At 37.0% G+C, this 22,175-nt stretch overlaps 2 protein-coding genes across 2 annotated transcripts; one reads left to right on the top strand and one right to left on the bottom strand.

The window, feature by feature from the left end:
- The first annotated feature begins 10,757 nt into the window (after positions 1 to 10,757).
- LOC128243650 (uncharacterized) lies at positions 10,758 to 13,355 on the top strand. The gene is made up of 6 exons (XM_052961525.1): positions 10,758 to 10,916; positions 11,056 to 11,190; positions 11,672 to 11,794; positions 12,063 to 12,179; positions 12,401 to 12,533; positions 12,846 to 13,355. The coding sequence occupies exons 1-6, from the start codon at positions 10,863 to 10,865 to the stop codon at positions 13,025 to 13,027; spliced, it is 744 nt and encodes a 247-aa protein (XP_052817485.1). The 5' UTR covers positions 10,758 to 10,862; the 3' UTR covers positions 13,028 to 13,355.
- A 5,841-nt stretch (positions 13,356 to 19,196) lies between these two features.
- LOC128243602 (uncharacterized) lies at positions 19,197 to 21,792 on the bottom strand. Its single transcript, XM_052961470.1, has 6 exons — positions 21,634 to 21,792; positions 21,360 to 21,494; positions 20,756 to 20,878; positions 20,372 to 20,488; positions 20,018 to 20,150; positions 19,197 to 19,706 (listed from the first exon to the last, which is right to left on the bottom strand). The coding sequence occupies exons 1-6, from the start codon at positions 21,685 to 21,687 to the stop codon at positions 19,525 to 19,527; spliced, it is 744 nt and encodes a 247-aa protein (XP_052817430.1). The 5' UTR covers positions 21,688 to 21,792; the 3' UTR covers positions 19,197 to 19,524.
- Between the last annotated feature and the right edge of the window lie 383 nt (positions 21,793 to 22,175).

Below are 22,175 nucleotides of genomic sequence, written 5' to 3'. Positions count from 1 at the left end.
ATATATGTACAAATGACCTATGACACGATAGACACTAACCTGGCTTTTCTCTTCAAAACAGTCTTTGCATATAATATTTTTGCAAAAACAGACTTCAAAACTCCTATAGTCCAATTTAAGGCCGTAGGCAACACATACTGAACGTTTGGCAATGATATATTAGACACTTAAAGAATGAGTATTAGCACATGTGTTTTTTTCATAAAAAAGCAGAAATAGCTATTGCTATCAAATGATAAGCTGCAAACCTTTGAAGAACAATTATTTCCTCATGCATTGGAATACTCTGACCAAGTAGTTTTCCTTGTAGCTTCCAATGGTGTCTATAAAACAGCACCAGAAAAATGGCCTGCCTAATCTTTTAACATTTTTTCTAAGCAAAATAAGATTTTTCCACTTTATCGGCTTAGTGTTTTATATAAAAAGAGCCAAACTGAAATGCTTCAACTTGTCAAATTTATGCTTTTCTGGTCCACTTATATACATAGGTAACAGAACTCTTCAGTTTAACAAACAAGAGCTGTCACAGAGACAGCGCGCTCGACTATTCCGCAGCTTTTCGGTGTATGGATTGAAAAGTTTTGGCGAAACATGGATCACTGATGGATTAGATTTCAATGCAATATATGATGTGCTGAGATATTTACATAAATTTAATGGACAATATTTGAGGTGATACGCAACTTTTAACGTAAATTCTAAGGCGAACAAGGGGCATAATTTTGTCAAAATGCTTGATAGAGTTACCTCCTCCTGTGTACAGGTTGGGGGTATGATTGTGAACAAGCGTGCAAAGTTTCTAAGCCAGATTTCAATGGACTTTGACAATATTTGAGGTGGTACGCAAACTTTAACATAAATTCTAAGTTGAAAAGGGGGCATAATTTTGTCAAAATGCTTGATAGAGTTACCTCCTCCTGTTTACAGGTTTGGGGCATCTTGGTGAACAAGCGTGCAAAGTTTCCAAGGCAGATGTCAATGGACCTTGAAAATATTTGAGGTGGTACGCAAACATTAACGAAAATTCTAAGTTTATAAAGAGGCATATTTTTTTCAAAATGCTTGAAAGTGTTACCTCCTCCTGTGTACAGGTTTGGGGCATGATGCTGAACAAGTGTGCAAAGTTTCAAAGCCACATGTCAATGGACTTTGAAAATATCTGAGGTGGTACGCAAACTTTAATGTAAATTCTTAGTATAAAATGGGACATAATTTTGTCAAAATGCTTGATAGAGTTACCTACTCCTGTGTACAGTGTTGGGGACATGATGTTGTACAAGTGTGCAAAGTTTCAAAGCCATATGTCAATATTTGAGGTGGTACACAAACTCTTACAAAAACTTTAACATAAGTGGTTGCGCCGACGCCGACGCCAACGCCGATACCGACGCTCGGGTGACTAGGATAGCTCTCATTATTCTTCGAATAGTCGAGCTAAAAACAATAAGTGATCATGTGTTTATAGACAGTCTAAACACCCCTATAATATGCCAAACTGATTGTTTCTGGGACAAATGGCGCAACAAAGGAAATGGCAAAAAAAACCCAAAAAACACAAAAACTGAAAGATTCATGACAACTGATAGTGTCTTCATGTAGGAGGTGGATACATGATGTAAAAAATGCAGAGATAGCATTATTATGCCCAGTTTTTTTTTTTTTTACCTTTTGTATCTGTTGTGAAGGCTAGATTTGGCATACATTTAAGAGTACAGCACTTTAGGATTGTCTATATTTTTAACTGATTTGCTATGAATCTCACTATTTTGAATCATTTACACACAAACAAGTACTACAGAGTCGATTAGCATCTTCATTCTTCTGAAATATTGGAGCTGCATCTCCTGGATTCAGATTGCTGAGGACTACTGCCAAGGGCGAAAAGCCGCAGCTAACTGGAGCTTATTGGCACATCATAATCTGCAAGCAAGACACAAAATCAATGTTTGACACAGAATACAACTACCTGCTTATACTGGTGAAGTATGAAAAATGCCTGTAAACACTTATTCGTGGCATACACAACCTTTAATGTAGGCATACATGTGATAACTATGCAGAAAAGTTCAACAATTCAAAGTTTTTCAGGACAAAAAATATGAAATATATAGTCTTTTGGACATTTTGTAACCAGTTTTTACCAACTCAAAGGTAAATCTAAACTAATTGAGTACCCTGATGCATTATGAAAGGGTTGAAATCTGACATGCTTAGAATTGTTTCTTACTTGAAGACGGTATTCCTTTCTTGGAAATCCTTGCCGAGAACCGGTTTTCAGAGTTTAAGAAACGGACTGTTTAGGAAAATACCATAATTCTTCACAACTACACATTTATTCGGACAACAAATATTAGGTTTGTAATTTTTCGTCAATTACCTATTTCTTTTGTTTATTATTTTCTTCATCATAGGCGACACTTCAATGCCCTTGTTTCTAATGAAAAATATCCCATGACCACGATTTAGCAGTAAATATAACTAAGTGTTTCCAGTTTGTCGCAAGGCGCCGCAATCTTGAATTGCAAAAATTATAGATGAAATATTATGCACGAAAAAGGTCAAACTACACTAATTCCGAGTGTTAACAAGTTAACAACCAACTTCTTAATGTATACCGCTTTAATACAGTCTCGGACACTCGAATTCTTAGTTATCTCAAAAGCAATGTAATGGATGCTGGACAAAATGCGAAAGATTTGGCGAGGATGGAAGGATTAGTTGCCTTATTCATTCCCAAAGCAATGCAATTGTTGCTGGGCAAATGCGAGGGATAGAGCCAGGACGGAGAGAATGGTCGCCGTGTGCGTTTCCAAAGCAATGTAATGTTTGTTGGGAAAATGAGAGGTATAGAGCCAGGACGGAGAGAATGGTCGCCTTGTTTGTTTCCAAAGCAAGATATTAGTTGCTGGGGAAAATGAGAGGGATATGACCATGACGGAGATGAGTCGCATTGCCTTTTTTCAAAGCAATCATGGTAATCGTTGAATGGCGAGATAGAGCCAGGACGGAAAGAATGGTCACCTCTTGTGTTTCCATGTAATGTCATTGTTGCCCGGCAAATTAGAGGGATAGAGCCAGGGCCTTACCCTAACCCTACCCTTAAAGCAGACTGCCTTAACTTGAATCGGTCCGAAGATCCTCAGATTTCAACCGGATTACATTTTCCAGATTTTAACCGAAACAGATGAACCTTTGTTTGTTTATTGCAGTTTATCATGGTCTACGCACCCATATTGGTTGCATTATGGCATAACCTCACCGTGACGCTATCACGACTTGATCTGTTTCTCAAATGCCATTCGTGACATGAGATTGAAATGACTGCAGTTCGCAGTCAAGCCAGACATACGAAGACTTGAAGAAACAATGTTTGGTGCAGGATATCCGGGTTGAATATTTATGTGAAAAACTACAGAAACAAGCTCAGTAGCAAAACGTTTAAACATAAACCCGGTTTAATGGCACTGGGTAAACGCCAAAGACATAGAACACAAAAACACAAAGTCACAAACAAGAAACATATGGAAAAACAGCTGAAAACTCCACAAACAGTACAGTGCATACATACATGTATATGAAAAAAACTCTAGGTATGTTTATCAAGGATTGTTAGGTACCGCCTTGGAACACTCAGTTAAGCCTTAGCTATTTGCGAAGAGACGAAACACGAAGTCATCTTCCCAAGGTTGAACCAGTACCCGTTTCTCAATACGTACTTACCGCTCAATGCCGAGCGCTTGACAAGGGAGCTGCTGATAACATGTTTTAACGTCTTCCTGTTTTACGCCGCCGATGCGTACATCCCCGAATTTTTGCACCCGAAGCGAATACTCCACCACTGAGCTATCGGGGCGGTGAAAATTATTCAAGTATACGAGTCATTCTGCGATCCTTCTAGCTATTCTCGGAATATCAAATTGAAACCTGCCATAATGAAGCTCTTATGAAACCGCTGTGGAATTTTAACCAATTATCAGATATATTTAAATGATGGCCTTAACAGAAATGAATTAATATTTGCGACAGGCCACTGCCTTTCTTTATTGACTATTGCTTAATATAAATAATAGACGTTTATTAAGACCAAACCACAAGTTTATCGAAACATTAGGAACACAGAGTGATTCTTAAACATAAATACAGAGCCCAATCAGCTAACATATTTTTACAGGATTTCTCAACCGACACTTCAAGACTTGTTTATAATCATTTTTTATTCAAATGTTTAAATAAAATCTTCGGTTATTTTCATGCCATTTTTAAATGAAGAAATATTACACACATTTAAAATAAAAAAAGGCAAAAGCACTTAGTCAACTGTCTCAAGATAAATACTCTTAAAATGTAAATTCATTTCATTTGATACCTTAAATTTGAAGGTATAAACTCTTTTTTATAATATTTACCGTCTATTCAAATTGAAGCTGGATTCACACTTGGAAATTTTCATTAAAACATCCTTTATAGTTACTTGAAAAAAAAGTTATGATATTATAACAATATTTACACAGAATTGTTAATCTAGTTCTTGCTAAGCATAACTGCAAAATACCTTTAATATTTATTCGATATATGGTACATATCATTAAATATAAATGGTTGTTCAGTTTGATAACACAAGGTTACAACAAATCAAAACCGCAAGCTGAAATTGTAAAATAAATGTTTTTGCATTTACTTTTCAGTTGTTAAAGATTATTTAATGCATGGTAATTTCTTCCTAAGAAACTACAATCACGACTAAGGAAGAAACACAGTCAGTTTGCATTTAACACCTTCAGTGAGTCATTCTCGTACACCCCGACAACTATTGTACGTGTGTGGGGACAGAAGGACACAGAGTAGGAAAATCAGTCCGTCCTTCCGTCCCAGTATTTCCTTCATCTTGCCGTCCCTCTCCGTCAGCAGCATCACGTTATGACTGCGATTCCCACACACGAGCAAATGACCCGGACCTACCGCCACCACGGACGCGGGATATTTGAGCTTCATGTCACTGTACTCTCGTAGGACCTTCCCGTCTAGAGACAGCTGGAGGACGGTGTGTGTATCGTAGTCAGACACGTACAGGGTCGGTGGTATGGAAGCTGACACAGTCAGGTATAGTGGGCGTTGGAAAGTTTGTCTTCCATCCACTGTTTGAAAGTTACTGGTAATAAGCCCATCCAATGTCATCACTTCAATACGCGGTGTAGATATGTAAGAAACGTATAGTCTATTGTTGTTGTATGCAATACCACGACACCCAGATGATACTTTAATTTCCTTTCCAAGCGACAACTGCCCTTCTTTCGTAGACATCAGTTGTATCATGGACTTAACCGGGAGAGTGACAGCGGCCTGGTCATCAGGAAGCGCACACACGTCCCAGGGCCCGCCTGGCAGTTCGAGTCGGGACGTGACGGTTCGGGTGGTGGCGTCCACCAGTTTGGCACAGCTGTTACCGTGGTCAGTCAGAAGGAAGAGACCGGGAGACAGCAGGGTAATAATGCAGATTCCCTGGTCTTGTGGCGCTCGGACGTTGATGTCTGCTTCATTCTTCCAAGTCACAGTAGAGAGGTCAGGAACTGGAACTGAACACAAAATGGACTAGATTATTTTTTTCAATTTCGTCTTATAAACTTAAATGAGACAATGGTTTAAACTTTTTTTAAAAGGGTGCAGCTTCAATTTTAAGTGTTTTTTCTTCAATGAGAAAATTTAGATGAAACAAACAAGACACGGACACCCGGTAATAAATATAAATGATAAAGAGGTGTTTTTGGTTTTAGTGTAATATACAATACAATAATAGGTAGAAGGAGGGCATCCTATCTCTGGACAGCAAAATATGGTTCCTGGACATCTTCAATCTCTTATGGTATTCGACACAGGGAGCGCACATATACTCCTCGCAGGTCTGACAGAAGCCCTGAGCCACAGCGCGTCTACCGCCCTCTCCACACGGCTGACAGTAGACATATTTTGCTGTCCAGAGATAGGATGCCCTCCTTCTACCCGTCAACGAAGAAATCATCTATCGCCGACACGGATTATTGTAACCACCACCCGAAGGAGATGATCAAGTTTTATTGCCCGACCCACGGAGACCTTGGCTGTGGTGATTGTGTCGTACTCGATCATCGAAGCTGTAAAGTTGACTATATCGCTGATGTGGCTAAAGAATTCGTCACTGGAAAAGAATTCAGAGAGCTAGAACCATCAATTGAACAAGCTGAAGATCTTTTATCCGGGCTTGTTAGTAAAGTCAAGGAGTTTTTTGGTGAAGTTGAAAACCAGTCTAAGGTTGAGATAGATAAACTGAGGAAGTTCCGTGCAGAAATAAACACATACCTGGACCGGCGCGAGAATGAGTTGCTCGACAACATCGAGAAGGTCAAGACCGAGGATGAGAACGCGCTGTCTGCACTTAAGACCGATTTTGAAACTGTTATTTCATTTCTGGTTTGAAATGCTGCTTTATGTCTTAGCAATATTGTTATACTTGAATGTGTAGTTGCACTCCATGCTCTGTTTACTAGAATTGTGTGTCTTTCGATTTGTGTATTTTTTTAAACTCATTCGTTAAAGCATTCGGAGCTCTTCGGCCGTTTTTATCGAAAACAACCTCAGATGTATGCCGGTATATCAGTTGAAGTAGTTTGTAAATTTCTTAATTATATTATTGATTGCCAGTGAAGTGTATTATTGCAAACATAATTAAGATTCCCAAGAGTTAAGTCATAAAGTTGAACTGCTAAATAAATTTACTATGTGATCTACTTGCGGCAGACTTAACTGTACCGCTTTTTGAGTATGTAAACCGTTGAAATACATCCGAGGTTGTTTTTGATAAAATGCCCGAGGAGCTCCGAATGTTGTTAAAGCCTTAATTTAAATTGTGTAATATTTGACACGCTGTTTCAGTTTAACAGCTGTAAGTGACTGATAATATCAATAAAACAAAGTTTACACTTATTACTAAGTTACTAATCAAATTCCCATATAAATGTACTAGATCTTTTTAGCTTGGTATTGTCTAACCAAACTGAAAAAAAATGTGTCATAATTTCAGTAACATTTTCTTGTTTATTTTCATTTTTATTATATTGCCAGTATTACGCAAAGTCTTAACATTGTCAGTATTTAATTTTAGTTTGTACATCTTGTTTTACATTTCTAATGCTTTCATGTTAATAAACTTTATAAGAGTATTGCTATCTTTGTTGTGTAATGAAATATTATGTTGACATTATGTCATTTGTACTTCTCAACATAGCTGTTGGTCTAGATGACCAATGAAAGGATAGTAATGCAATAGGTGAACACTCCAAGATCAAATAATTTAGGTAATTGGCATCAATATATAATAACATGTAATAACAAAAGTAACGGTTTAGCCTAAATTTATTGCTTAGGTAGGGCCCATATACAGCCCACATATACCATGTGGGACCCATATAGGTCCCATATCAAGCCCAGTTCAAAAACCCATGTGGGGCCCATATAGGTCTTAAATCGAGCCCTGTTCCAAACCCATGTGGGGCCCATATGGGTAGCCCAAATGGGACCCATATGGTAACCCATGTGGGAGCAATATGGGTCCCATATATTTTGCTGGCTTGGATTTCATGAATATAAACAACAGGGCAGTAGGTTTAATGGAAGATACAGTTCATGGTTTAAACAAGTCGCCTTTACGTAAATATCTTACCTGAAAAGTGCTGTTAATCCGCTTCCAAATGTGACAAAATGAGGAGTCCGCAGCCATTACTGGTCTCATTGTTACTAAATTTAGCTCCACGTGTCTCCAAGACTATGCTGAATTCACACGCGTGGGAAGGCTACAAACTACTTGGACTTACCGAGTGATGAATTGTGGTTTTTGGATAATAGCAAGTAAAAATGATCTTTTTTTATAGTTGTAATTATAAGTATTAATCATTATTTTTCTGCGTTTCTTTGATGTATGAAGTGTTGGAAAAAATAAACCTAATTTATAGATAAACACAATTTTTACATCAATGAAACGCAGAAAAATAATGTTCAATTCTTAAAACAACATTTAAAGTTCATCGATGTTAACTTTTAAACATGACGTATGTATAAATGGCTTCTTTCATTGTATTTAAAACAAGCTGAAAATGTTGACTAAAATCTTATAAAATCCATAAACATATCTGTGAAACTTCAAGAGCAATAAAGATCATTTTTATATGAAAAGCTACAAAAACAAGTCCAGTTGTCAAACATTTAAACATAAAACAGGTTAAAAAGAAACAAAACTTTCACTTCCACCCCTTGATAAATATTCAGCCTTGTATTAATAATTTCAGACCTTGAACAATTGATTATAAGTTCAGCATTATCGGGCGGTCATAATAAGTTAAGCATCATCGGACGGTGATTATACGTTAAACATCACCAGGTGTATCATCGGGCGGTGAAAAAAGTTAAGCATCATCGGGCGGCGATTATTAGTTAAGCATCAACAGGTGTATCATCGGGCGGTGAATGTAAGTTAAGCATCATCGGGCGGCGATTAGTAGTTAAGCATCACCAGGTGTATCGTCGGGCGGTGAATATAAGTTAAGCATCATCGGGCGGCGATAATGAGTTAGGCATTATCGGGTGTATCATCGGGCGGTGAATATAAGTAAAGCATCATCGGGCGGTGATTATAAGTTAAGCATCAGCGGGCGGCGATTTTTAGTTAAGCATCATCGGGCGGTAATTATAAGTCAAGCATCATCGGGCGGCGATTGTAAGTTAAGCATCATCGGGTGTATCATCGGGCGGTAATAATAAGATAAGCATCATCGGGTGGCGATAATGAGTTAAGCATCATCGGGTGTATCATCGGGCGGTGATTATAAGTTTACCATCATCGGGTGGCGATAATGTGTTAAGCATCATCGGGTGTATCATTGGGCGGTGATTATTAGTTAAGCATCATCAGGTGTATCATCGGGCGGTGAATATAAGTGAAGCATCATCGGGCGGCGATTATTAGTTAAGCATCATCGGACGATGAATATAAGCTAAGCATTATCGGGCGGTGATTATTAGTTAAGCATCATCGGGTGGCGATAATGAGTTAAACATCATCGGGTGTATCATCGAGCGGTGATTATTAGTTAAGCATCATCAGGTGTATCATCGGGCAGTGAATATAAGTGAGGCATCATCGGGCGACGATTATTAGTTAAGCATCATCGGGTGTATAATCGGGCGGTGAATATAAGTGAAGCATCATCGGGCGGTGATTATTAGTTAAGCATCTTCGGGTGTATCATCGGGTGGTGATAATAAGTTAAGCACCATCGGGCGGTGATTATAATTTAAGCATCAGCGGGCAGCGATTATAAGTTAAGCATCATCGGGTGTATCATCGGGCAGTGAATATAAGTTAATCATAATCGGGCGTTGATTATGACTTAAGCATCATCGGGCGGTGATTATAAGGTGAGCATCACCGGGCGGTTATTATAAGTTAAGCATCATCGGGTGTATCATCGGGCGGTGAATACAAGTTAAGCATCATCGGGCGGCGATTATAACTTAAGCATCATCGGGTGTATCATCGGGCGGTAAATATAAGTTAAGCATCATCGGGCGGCGATTATAGCATAAGCATCATCGGGTGTATCATCGGGCGGTAAATATAAGTTAAGCATCATCGGGCGGGAAGGTTTTCCACCTTCGTAATATCTTAACAAAACTTAAAACAGCCACTAAATGGCATGACAATTAAAATAACAAATATTTTGGTAGACTAGGGGAAGATCAATATTCTAGATCATGGAGCCGCACATGCACATGGCGCTTTACTTATAATTTCTGCTAACGAGGGCATTTGTTGTGAAAAAAATGAGTTTATTTTTCTAAAGTCTTATGTTTGTTTCTCCCATCCGGCAAGATGCTAAATGTAGATTCAATTTGGTATGGCCTTATGAATTCCGTGTCACAAGGATACGGCTGTTTCTTGATGAACATGATAAAAGTCGCGGCTAATCGATTAAGGGTTGCTTTCGAAATATTCGAGATGAATATTTATTTTTATTTTAGATTAAACGTTTGAAAACAAGCCTTATATTTGCGTAGATACAGGTTAAATTAATGCCATGGTCGTGAAAGGCTTCCACTTGAATAGAGTCATTTGAATTGATATTATACATTTGCAAAATACTTCATCGTTGAGTTCTGATAAATTAATTTAACTTGAAAATATTGATGATTTTGTTCACTTACCAACCTTAAAGTTTTAATAGCAATTTTAAATTGACCGAGTTACTTTCCTTTAAAGTGCATTTTTGACAAATACAACAAACCAGGATCCACGAAGAACTGTGATTTATTTACATGTTATACGATATACCCATGTCTCAAAATAAGGCCGAAAACTTGATTCAATATATAAAGTGCACGTTTAACGAAAACAGTATAACAACTCATGCGCTGTTCAACGATATATCGTTACCCTAGTACAATAACTCACCAACTGCATATAGAAATAGAAGGAGTTATTTAACTCTTGCATTAAGGTGAAATCCGACACCCGACTATTGAAAAGCAGTTCTACTCCGGTGAAGATGATATTTGTTGACAAGGAAGAGAGCGTGCAGTCAGCCATGTTTATTGTCAATACTCTTTCAAAATCTACAACCAAGAGGGGTAGTTCCCCAAACAAAATTGATCAACAGATTTCCACAAAGTCCGCTCCTAACTGATGTCTTGTCAACAACCAAAAAGGTATATAAGGGCTCTCCATCTACCGATGGGACATACCGACTTTGATACGAGATATCGCAGCAAGAGGATAAAAAAGAGGAGAAAAAGAAGAAAAAATCTACTAGACATAAAGGAGGGACTATTATTGATTGATGAAACCAACATTTGGTATGGAAGGAACGAAGGATTGCGGCATGGTGATTGAGGTAATTTAAAATTTTATACTTTTTTCAGTGTGTGTTGATAATAATAAATAACGAGGATATATTATATTATACTTGCGTTCATCGATTATGGCTGCTTGGTTAAGTAGCTGCAAATTCACTTCTCTATTCCTAATTTCAGGATCCCCGTGAGGAGAAAAAGCGTCCAAAACTTGCGAAGTACCTGGCTGCTTCGCTCGTTGGCCTGGTAACGGTTGCCGGCATTGTCGTGCTCTCTGTTTACATAGGGACGAGGATTTCTAAGGGCGCATACGAGGTAATAATTACAGCTTTAGACAGCACAAGTAATTGCATATGCGCACATATTATGTTTTATGTCTAAAATCGTCCATGACTTTGACGGTAGTAACCGCATCCGAACATGCAATGATGTAATGTATATATTTGGTTAGTTTTGATGCAACGTAATAAGAGGATATGTCGTGTTGAGAAATTAAGAAAAAGTTGCCATTTTTTATTGATTAATTATCGTTGCATGGAATGCCCGAGTATGCCTGAGTAACAATAGCACTGGGTATTTGGGTGTCGGTTATAGCACTTTCTGTCAGCTCGATTGTGACGAAAGCGTATAGCATATATAATAATTCCCGTGTCCGTCTCTCGGGTAGAAACCCGTACTGGTGTCCGTTTTAAGAAACATTGAAAAAGTGTTCCTCGTGGGCTCGACAGGCGGGCTATTTAATCACTTGGCCACACTTCAAAAGGAAAATTGAACATGCGTATATCTTTACATTCAGGGTGCTTTGCGGAAGTACTCGGATGGGGATGGGCGGCAGGTGGAGGAGATGATCACCCAGAAGCAGGACGAGGTTCTTGTTGACGTACCGAACTCCGTACACATGGTGTACGACTATAAACATGTGAGTGAGCGTGTAGACATTTCAGTTGTTATTTGAGTGAAGTTTTCAACTCATGTTGTAAAGTCTGCATAGAATGGCTAAGCAATACGTTTATGCCTGCATAGTTTCAAATTGCTTGAACTCCTTCCACTTATAAAGAAAATCACGATATTCACTCATTATTGTGAGAAGAGAAACAATTAAACCATACATAGCATATTAATTTAACTAAAAAATTATTTTGAATATTTAGATTTGTTTTATTTTTTATGTATTCGTTATATTTCAGGGCCTTGTCTTCCGTCGTTACACGGACATGAATACCAAGAAACGCGGGCCTTGCTACGCCGCATACATTGGAGAGATGGACCCCAAACCAGACACACAGTTTGCCGAGGAAGGACAGGTCAGTGGTCATTTAACGGTTGAAAAAAATGTATAGAATTCGTATGTGTTAACGTTCGCCAGCCTTTTTTACCGCGTGGTTAAAATATTAAAAGTTTTTACAATTGCGAAGAATAACTTTTTTTGCATTATAAAAACGAACATGAAAACTCCTATTTTGCAATGACACTTAAGTTTATTTAGCAAGAATTTATCCATCAAATATGAGCTATGACACTTTAGATGCCAGCACCCACAGGAGAGCCGGAGATAAAGCAACAATGGCGGTTCACAGATAACAAAGTACCATCCAACTTGGCCAGCTCAACCAACGTTCAGAACATGTGCCAGGATACAGATATCTTCTGGATGGAAAGTAAGTTCCACATCGTTATCTGTGTTTACTTTTACTAAAACCATCTAAGTTCAACAACAAAACATACAATAGTATTTATTTTTTACATTAGTTCAATATACAGATCTGAACAGATTTGATGGAGAGGTATAAACGACTCATCAAGTTATTCATCCAATTGCTTTATTCAACACTATACTCTAACTGAATTTAGTTAGGATATCTTTAGGATACCGTAAGTTAATATTGTGCATGCTAAATCCTCAAGTAGAAAGTAAACATGAATAATGCTATTCACGGTCTGGTCATGAAACATATGCTCATACCTTACAGAGACGGCGGACACTGGACTGGAGAAGAGAGAAGACTACGTCCTTGTTTACATCGGGTCTGTGTACTACGATGCCATCTACAATGGCGTCGCCGGCAGACTGGAAGCACGATATTACGACGTCTTCAACGTCAACGGTGAATTTCAATTCGTCTATTATGAACTTTGGTTCACTGCATACTAGTAAATACGTACCAGCCTGATACAGGACCAGGCAACGGATACAGTCGTATAGATGATTAAGATACTTTTGTCTATTTAGTGTGTTTAGTTGAGATTAAAACGACTCGTTTTCAATTCAAAAGCCATATTTATGACTGATTTGTAAGTGTGTAATACGCGTGCTTTGACATTGATAATATTTATAAAATCACTATGTTTCATGCTGCGTGCAGTAATATAAATATGTAGTAAACTATTGATGCGTATGTACATTTTGTTTGCCAATTTTGGATATTATAGCTAATGTAGTTTTGATATAATAATTGCAATAAATGCATTTATAAAATGTAGATTCTTTGGTTTGTCTGCATACTTGTACCTATGTGCATTGACGACTCGATGTGTCCAGGCGTCTTTTCATTGAAGGAAAATACCACAAAAAGGAATAAAACTTGTTTCATTCATGAATAATTTCAATGGACAATGAAAAAACTTATAATGAAACAAAACGATTATTTTAGATTTTGACAGGAATAGGAAAATTAACAAGCAATTGCTACTTTAAATCTGGACGCCAGCACACAATTCATTGTCATTTTTAGTTGGAAATACTTCCCTCATATTAAAACTTTCTTATAATGAATTCTGTAATTATGTTATTACGTTGTATTGTGCTGACCATAGCGGTACACCAAACGCTCCTTGATCAACATCCCCTGTTGAATACATTATATTTGTTGTGTTGTAGTGAAAACGTGTGTTGTTGCTTTGTGGGTTTTCACTTTGACCCTGTGCCATTGTACGAGGCTTGTGTTTAAGATTTCGACTACTGGACTTGTTTCTGTAGTTTTCCATATGCATATTGACTATGTTGTTGCCAATATTTAATAGCATATGGAAAACGAATTGGTGCGATCATAAATGCCATTTTCCATAACAACACTCATCAGAACTCCAGAAAAGACGGATATAAAACTACAAGTATCGCATATCCACATTTCTATCATGTCTGAATACTTAGGTCTCTATATAGAGAGTAACGATCTGTAAACGCCGAAGATTTACAACAAACTTACCAAAAACAAATCCGAAAAAATGAACTGTTTAAAATTATGTTTGTAGGAATGTTATACTGTATGACATGTGGGTTTAAATTCTTTACATCAGTGTCGATGTCGTTGGCACAGAAGCCTTGAATTCAATCAATATCATGTTTACAATCGCAAGGATCATGTTCATTCAAATATCAAACGAGTGAAGAACAACGTGTCAAGAAAACAAACACAATCCACACATATCGCGATAATAAAAAATGTCGAAAGCATTCTTACCATAGTAAATCTGCAGCTTAATCTAATATGCCATTTGTCAAAGCACAATGCCATTGTATAAAACAAAGAAAAAGACCTTTGATGGAAATCTTAAAAGGGCGAAATAATTTCGGGAATATTTAAAACACATGATATAAAAATATATTTTATTTTGGCCGAAAAAGGCTGCATTTTTATTTCACACATATGATACAGAACAATAGCAGCCAATTCACCCTTAAATCGGGGAAATATGAATAAAAACACAATACATGTAATTACAAATAAATCATATAAATTACAATATTAATACCCTCAGTACATGTAGGGCGGGAGGGAGGGTAACAATATTACAAGACCGTTCCCGCAACTTACATTCTAATAATGAATGTGAGCGCCAAATAAAGGAAATCAAGCGAAGAATTACCGAAAAGGAATTAAAGGTACTAGAGGTACAAGAGTTAACTCCCTTATAATTAAGATTTTTGAAGCAAAAAAATGCACATGAATTAGTATGTAACGTTAATATATTCGTTGGAAAATGACCAACGAATTATAAATAGAGTGGGTTTTTTTAAATATTATTTCATCGGTTTCAATTAAACACATGACGGCCCTCATCTAATCAATGTACGCAAAGAACCCTAGTCGCGATGTATATTGCGATACACTTGATCTGTATCACGATTTATTGCGATACTTTTTGAAATACTCTTGTATGGGTGTCAATGACAAACACCAAGTGACTCCTCACGTCCTGTCAATGTGTATTAGGCGCTACGTGCATTTTATGGTTTGTGATCTTTTAGTAATAGAGATTCGTGTTTACCATTTTCAATGGACAAGTGTATAATTTTAGGATCAGTGAACACTTTTCAATAACACATTTCTATGACTTTTCCTTTATCTATGTTGTAAGGGAACCGTTTTGATGACCGGGAATAGTTAAACAATCGAAAAAAATAGTTTTAATAAAGATATGTTAGCCAGACACTTACAAATTTACTCGCTGCCATAAACACTGATTGCTGGTCATACGCAGTGGTTTTTTCCCTTTGCCAATGTTAAGCACTGCGCTTGAAAATCTTTAAGGTACACATATAACACATCACTATAAAGTCTAAATAGCATAATACTACGGTACACATATAACACATCACTATGAAGTCTAAATGACCAATTACTACGGTACACATATAACATATCACTATGTAGTCTAAATGGCCAATTACTACGGTACACATATAACACATCACTATGTAGTCTAAATGACCAATTACTACGGTACACATATAACATATCACTATGTAGTCTAAATGGCCAATTACTACGGTACACATATAACATTTCACTATGTAGTCTAAATGACCAATTACTACGGTACACATATAACACATCACTATGAAGACTAAATGACCAATTACTACGGTACACATATAACACATCACTATGTAGTCTAAATGACCAATTACTACGTACACATATAACATATCACTATGAAGTCTAAATGACCAATTACTACGTACACATATAACATATCACTATGTAGTCTAAATGACCAATAACTACGGTACACATATAACAGATCACTATGAAGTCTAAATGACCAATTACTACGGTACACATATAACATATCACTATGTAGTCTAAATGGCCAATTACTACGGTACACATATAACATTTCACTATGTAGTCTAAATGACCAATTACTACGGTACACATATAACACATCACTATGAAGACTAAATGACCAATTACTACGGTACACATATAACACATCACTATGTAGTCTAAATGGCCAATTACTGCGGTACACATATAACACACCACTCTGAAGTCTAAATGGCCAATTACTACGGTACACATATAACACATCAATATGTAGTCTAAATAGCATAATACTACGGTACACATATAACACATCACTATGTAGTCTAAATGGCCATTTACTACGGTACACATATAACACATCACTATGTAGTCTAAATGGCCAATTACTACGGTACACATATAACACCTCGCTATGAAGTCTAAATGGTCAATTACTACGGTACACATATAACACATCACTATGAAGTCTAAATGGCCAATTACATCGGTACACATATAACACATCACCATGAAGTCTAAATGGCCAACTACTACGGTACACATATAACATATCACTTTGTAGTCTAAATGGCCAATTACTTCGGTACACATATAACACATCACTATGAAGTCTAAATGGCCAATTACTGCGGTACACATATAACACATCACTATGTAGTCTAAATGGTCAATTACTGCGGTACACATATAACACATCACTATGTAGTCTAAATGGCCAACTACTGCGGTACACATATAACACATCACTTTGTAGTCTAAATGGTCAATTAATACGGTACACATATAACACATCACTATGAAGTCTAAATTGTCAATTACTACGGTACACATATAACACATCACTATGAAGTCTAAATGGCCAACTACCGCGGTACACATATAACACATCACTATGTAGTCTAAATGGTCAATTACTACGGTACACATATAACACATCACTATGAAGTCTAAATGGCCAACTACCGCGGTACACATATAACACATCACTATGAAGTCTAAATGGCCAATTACTACGGTACACATATAACACATCACTATGAAGTCTAAATGGCCAATTACTACGGTACACATATAACACATCACTATGAAGTCTAAATGGCCAATTACTACGGTACACATATAACACATCACTATGTTGTCTAAATGGCCAATTACTACGGTACACATATTACACATCACTATGAAGTCTTAATTGCCAATTACTACGGTATACATATATCTCATCACTATGTAGTCTAAATAGCATAATACTACGGTACACATATAACACATCTCTATGAAGTCTAAATGACTAATTACTGCGGTACACATACAACACATCACTTTTTAGTCTAAATAGCCAATTACTGCGGTACACATATAACACATCACTATCTAGTCTATATGGCCAATTACTACGGTACACATATAACACATCACTATGTAGTCTAAAGGGCCAATTACTACGGTACACATATAACATATCACTATTAAGTCTAAATAGCCAACTACCGCGGTACACATATAACACATCACTATGAAGTCTAAATGGCTAATTACTACGGTACACATATAACACATCACTATGAAGTCTAAATGGCCAATTACTGCGGTACACATATAACACATCACTTTGTTGTCTTAATGGCCAATTACTACGGTACACATATAACACATCACTATGTAGTCTAAATGGCCAATTACTACGGTACACATATAGCACATCACTATGAAGTCTAAATGACCAATTACTACGGTACACATATAACACATCACTATAAAGTCTAAATGGCCAATTACTACGGTACATATATAACACATCACTTTGTAGTCTAAATGGCCAATTACTACGGTACACATATTACACATCACTATGAAGTCTAAATGGCCAATTACTACGGTACACATATAGCACATCACTATGAAGTCTAAATGACCAATTACTACGGTGAAGTCTAAATGGCCAATTACTACGGTACACATATAGCACATCACTATGAAGTCTAAATGGCCAATTACTACGGTACACATATAACACATCACTATATAGTCTAAATGGCCAATTACTACGGTACACATATAACACATCACTATGTAGTCTAAATTGCCAATTACTACGGTACACATATAACACATCACTATGTAGTCTAAATGGCCAATTACTACGGTAAATTATTAAAATAATTATAATTATAATGTAAAATTATTTCGCCCTTTTAAGATTTCCATCAAAGGTCTTTTTCTTTGTTTTATACAATGGCATTGTGCTTTGACAAATGGCATATTAGATTAAGCTGCAGATTTACTATGGTAAGAATGCTTTCGACATTTTTTATTATCGCGATATGTGTGGATTGTGTTTGTTTTCTTGACACGTTGTTCTTCACTCGTTTGATATTTGAATGAACATGATCCTTGCGATTGTAAACATGATATTGATTGAATTCAAGGCTTCTGTGCCAACGACATCGACACTGATGTAAAGAATTTAAACCCACATGTCATACAGTATAACATTCCTACAAACATAATTTTAAACAGTTCATTTTTTCGGATTTGTTTTTGGTAAGTTTGTTGTAAATCTTCGGCGTTTACAGATCGCTACTCTCTATATAGAGACCTAAGTATTCAGACATGATAGAAATGTGGATATGCGATACTTGTAGTTTTATATCCGTCTTTTCTGGAGTTCTGATGAGTGTTGTTATGGAAAATGGCATTTATGATCGCACCAATTCGTTTTCCATATGCTATTAAATATTGGCAACAACATAGTCAATATGCATATGGAAAACTACAGAAACAAGTCCAGTAGTCGAAATCTTAAACACAAGCCTCGTACAATGGCACAGGGTCAAAGTGAAAACCCACAAAGCAACAACACACGTTTTCACTACAACACAGCAAATATAATGTATTCAACAGGGGATGTTGATCAAGGAGCGTTTGGTGTACCGCTATGGTCAGCACAATACAACGTAATAACATAATTACAGAATTCATTATAAGAAAGTTTTAATATGAGGGAAGTATTTCCAACTAAAAATGACAATGAATTGTGTGCTGGCGTCCAGATTTAAAGTAGCAATTGCTTGTTAATTTTCCTATTCCTGTCAAAATCTAAAATAATCGTTTTGTTTCATTATAAGTTTTTTCATTGTCCATTGAAATTATTCATGAATGAAACAAGTTTTATTCCTTTTTGTGGTATTTTCCTTCAATGAAAAGACGCCTGGACACATCGAGTCGTCAATGCACATAGGTACAAGTATGCAGACAAACCAAAGAATCTACATTTTATAAATGCATTTATTGCAATTATTATATCAAAACTACATTAGCTATAATATCCAAAATTGGCAAACAAAATGTACATACGCATCAATAGTTTACTACATATTTATATTACTGCACGCAGCATGAAACATAGTGATTTTATAAATATTATCAATGTCAAAGCACGCGTATTACACACTTACAAATCAGTCATAAATATGGCTTTTGAATTGAAAACGAGTCGTTTTAATCTCAACTAAACACACTAAATAGACAAAAGTATCTTAATCATCTATACGACTGTATCCGTTGCCTGGTCCTGTATCAGGCTGGTACGTATTTACTAGTATGCAGTGAACCAAAGTTCATAATAGACGAATTGAAATTCACCGTTGACGTTGAAGACGTCGTAATATCGTGCTTCCAGTCTGCCGGCGACGCCATTGTAGATGGCATCGTAGTACACAGACCCGATGTAAACAAGGACGTAGTCTTCTCTCTTCTCCAGTCCAGTGTCCGCCGTCTCTGTAAGGTATGAGCATATGTTTCATGACCAGACCGTGAATAGCATTATTCATGTTTACTTTCTACTTGAGGATTTAGCATGCACAATATTAACTTACGGTATCCTAAAGATATCCTAACTAAATTCAGTTAGAGTATAGTGTTGAATAAAGCAATTGGATGAATAACTTGATGAGTCGTTTATACCTCTCCATCAAATCTGTTCAGATCTGTATATTGAACTAATGTAAAAATAAATACTATTGTATGTTTTGTTGTTGAACTTAGATGGTTTTAGTAAAAGTAAACACACATAACGATGTGGAACTTACTTTCCATCCAGAAGATATCTGTATCCTGGCACATGTTCTGAACGTTGGTTGAGCTGGCCAAGTTGGATGGTACTTTGTTATCTGTGAACCGCCATTGTTGCTTTATCTCCGGCTCTCCTGTGGGTGCTGGCATCTAAAGTGTCATAGCTCATATTTGATGGATAAATTCTTGCTAAATAAACTTAAGTGTCATTGCAAAATAGGAGTTTTCATGTTCGTTTTTATAATGCAAAAAAAGTTATTCTTCGCAATTGTAAAAACTTTTAATATTTTAACCACGCGGTAAAAAAGGCTGGCGAACGTTAACACATACGAATTCTATACATTTTTTTCAACCGTTAAATGACCACTGACCTGTCCTTCCTCGGCAAACTGTGTGTCTGGTTTGGGGTCCATCTCTCCAATGTATGCGGCGTAGCAAGGCCCGCGTTTCTTGGTATTCATGTCCGTGTAACGACGGAAGACAAGGCCCTGAAATATAACGAATACATAAAAAATAAAACAAATCTAAATATTCAAATAATTTTTTAGTTAAATTAATATGCTATGTATGGTTTAATTGTTTCTCTTCTCACAATAATGAGTGAATATCGTGATTTTCTTTATAAGTGGAAGGAGTTCAAGCAATTTGAAACTATGCAGGCATAAACGTATTGCTTAGCCATTCTATGCAGACTTTACAACATGAGTTGAAAACTTCACTCAAATAACAACTGAAATGTCTACACGCTCACTCACATGTTTATAGTCGTACACCATGTGTACGGAGTTCGGTACGTCAACAAGAACCTCGTCCTGCGTCTGGGTGATCATCTCCTCCACCTGCCGCCCATCCCCATCCGAGTACTTCCGCAAAGCACCCTGAATGTAAAGATATACGCATGTTCAATTTTCCTTTTGAAGTGTGGCCAAGTGATTAAATAGCCCGCCTGTCGAGCCCACGAGGAACACTTTTTCAATGTTTCTTAAAACGGACACCAGTACGGGTTTCTACCCGAGAGACGGACCCGGGAATTATTATATATGCTATACGCTTTCGTCACAATCGAGCTGACAGAAAGTGCTATAACCGACACCCAAATACCCAGTGCTATTGTTACTCAGGCATACTCGGGCATTCCATGCAACGATAATTAATCAATAAAAAATGGCAACTTTTTCTTAATTTCTCAACACGACATATCCTCTTATTACGTTGCATCAAAACTAACCAAATATATACATTACATCATTGCATGTTCGGATGCGGTTACTACCGTCAAAGTCATGGACGATTTTAGACATAAAATATAATATGTGCGCATATGCAATTACTTGTGCTGTCTAAAGCTGTAATTATTACCTCGTATGCGCCCTTAGAAATCCTCGTCCCTATGTAAACAGAGAGCACGACAATGCCGGCAACCGTTACCAGGCCAACGAGCGAAGCAGCCAGGTACTTCGCAAGTTTTGGACGCTTTTTCTCCTCACGGGGATCCTGAAATTAGGAATAGAGAAGTGAATTTGCAGCTACTTAACCAAGCAGCCATAATCGATGAACGCAAGTATAATATAATATATCCTCGTTATTTATTATTATCAACACACACTGAAAAAAGTATAAAATTTTAAATTACCTCAATCACCATGCCGCAATCCTTCGTTCCTTCCATACCAAATGTTGGTTTCATCAATCAATAATAGTCCCTCCTTTATGTCTAGTAGATTTTTTCTTCTTTTTCTCCTCTTTTTTATCCTCTTGCTGCGATATCTCGTATCAAAGTCGGTATGTCCCATCGGTAGATGGAGAGCCCTTATATACCTTTTTGGTTGTTGACAAGACATCAGTTAGGAGCGGACTTTGTGGAAATCTGTTGATCAATTTTGTTTGGGGAACTACCCCTCTTGGTTGTAGATTTTGAAAGAGTATTGACAATAAACATGGCTGACTGCACGCTCTCTTCCTTGTCAACAAATATCATCTTCACCGGAGTAGAACTGCTTTTCAATAGTCGGGTGTCGGATTTCACCTTAATGCAAGAGTTAAATAACTCCTTCTATTTCTATATGCAGTTGGTGAGTTATTGTACTAGGGTAACGATATATCGTTGAACAGCGCATGAGTTGTTATACTGTTTTCGTTAAACGTGCACTTTATATATTGAATCAAGTTTTCGGC

The sequence above is a fragment of the Mya arenaria genome, chromosome 8 (assembly GCF_026914265.1).
Source record: "Mya arenaria isolate MELC-2E11 chromosome 8, ASM2691426v1".
NCBI classification, from domain to species: Eukaryota; Metazoa; Mollusca; class Bivalvia; order Myida; family Myidae; genus Mya; species Mya arenaria.
This window is presented reverse-complemented; position numbering and strand designations above follow the sequence as displayed.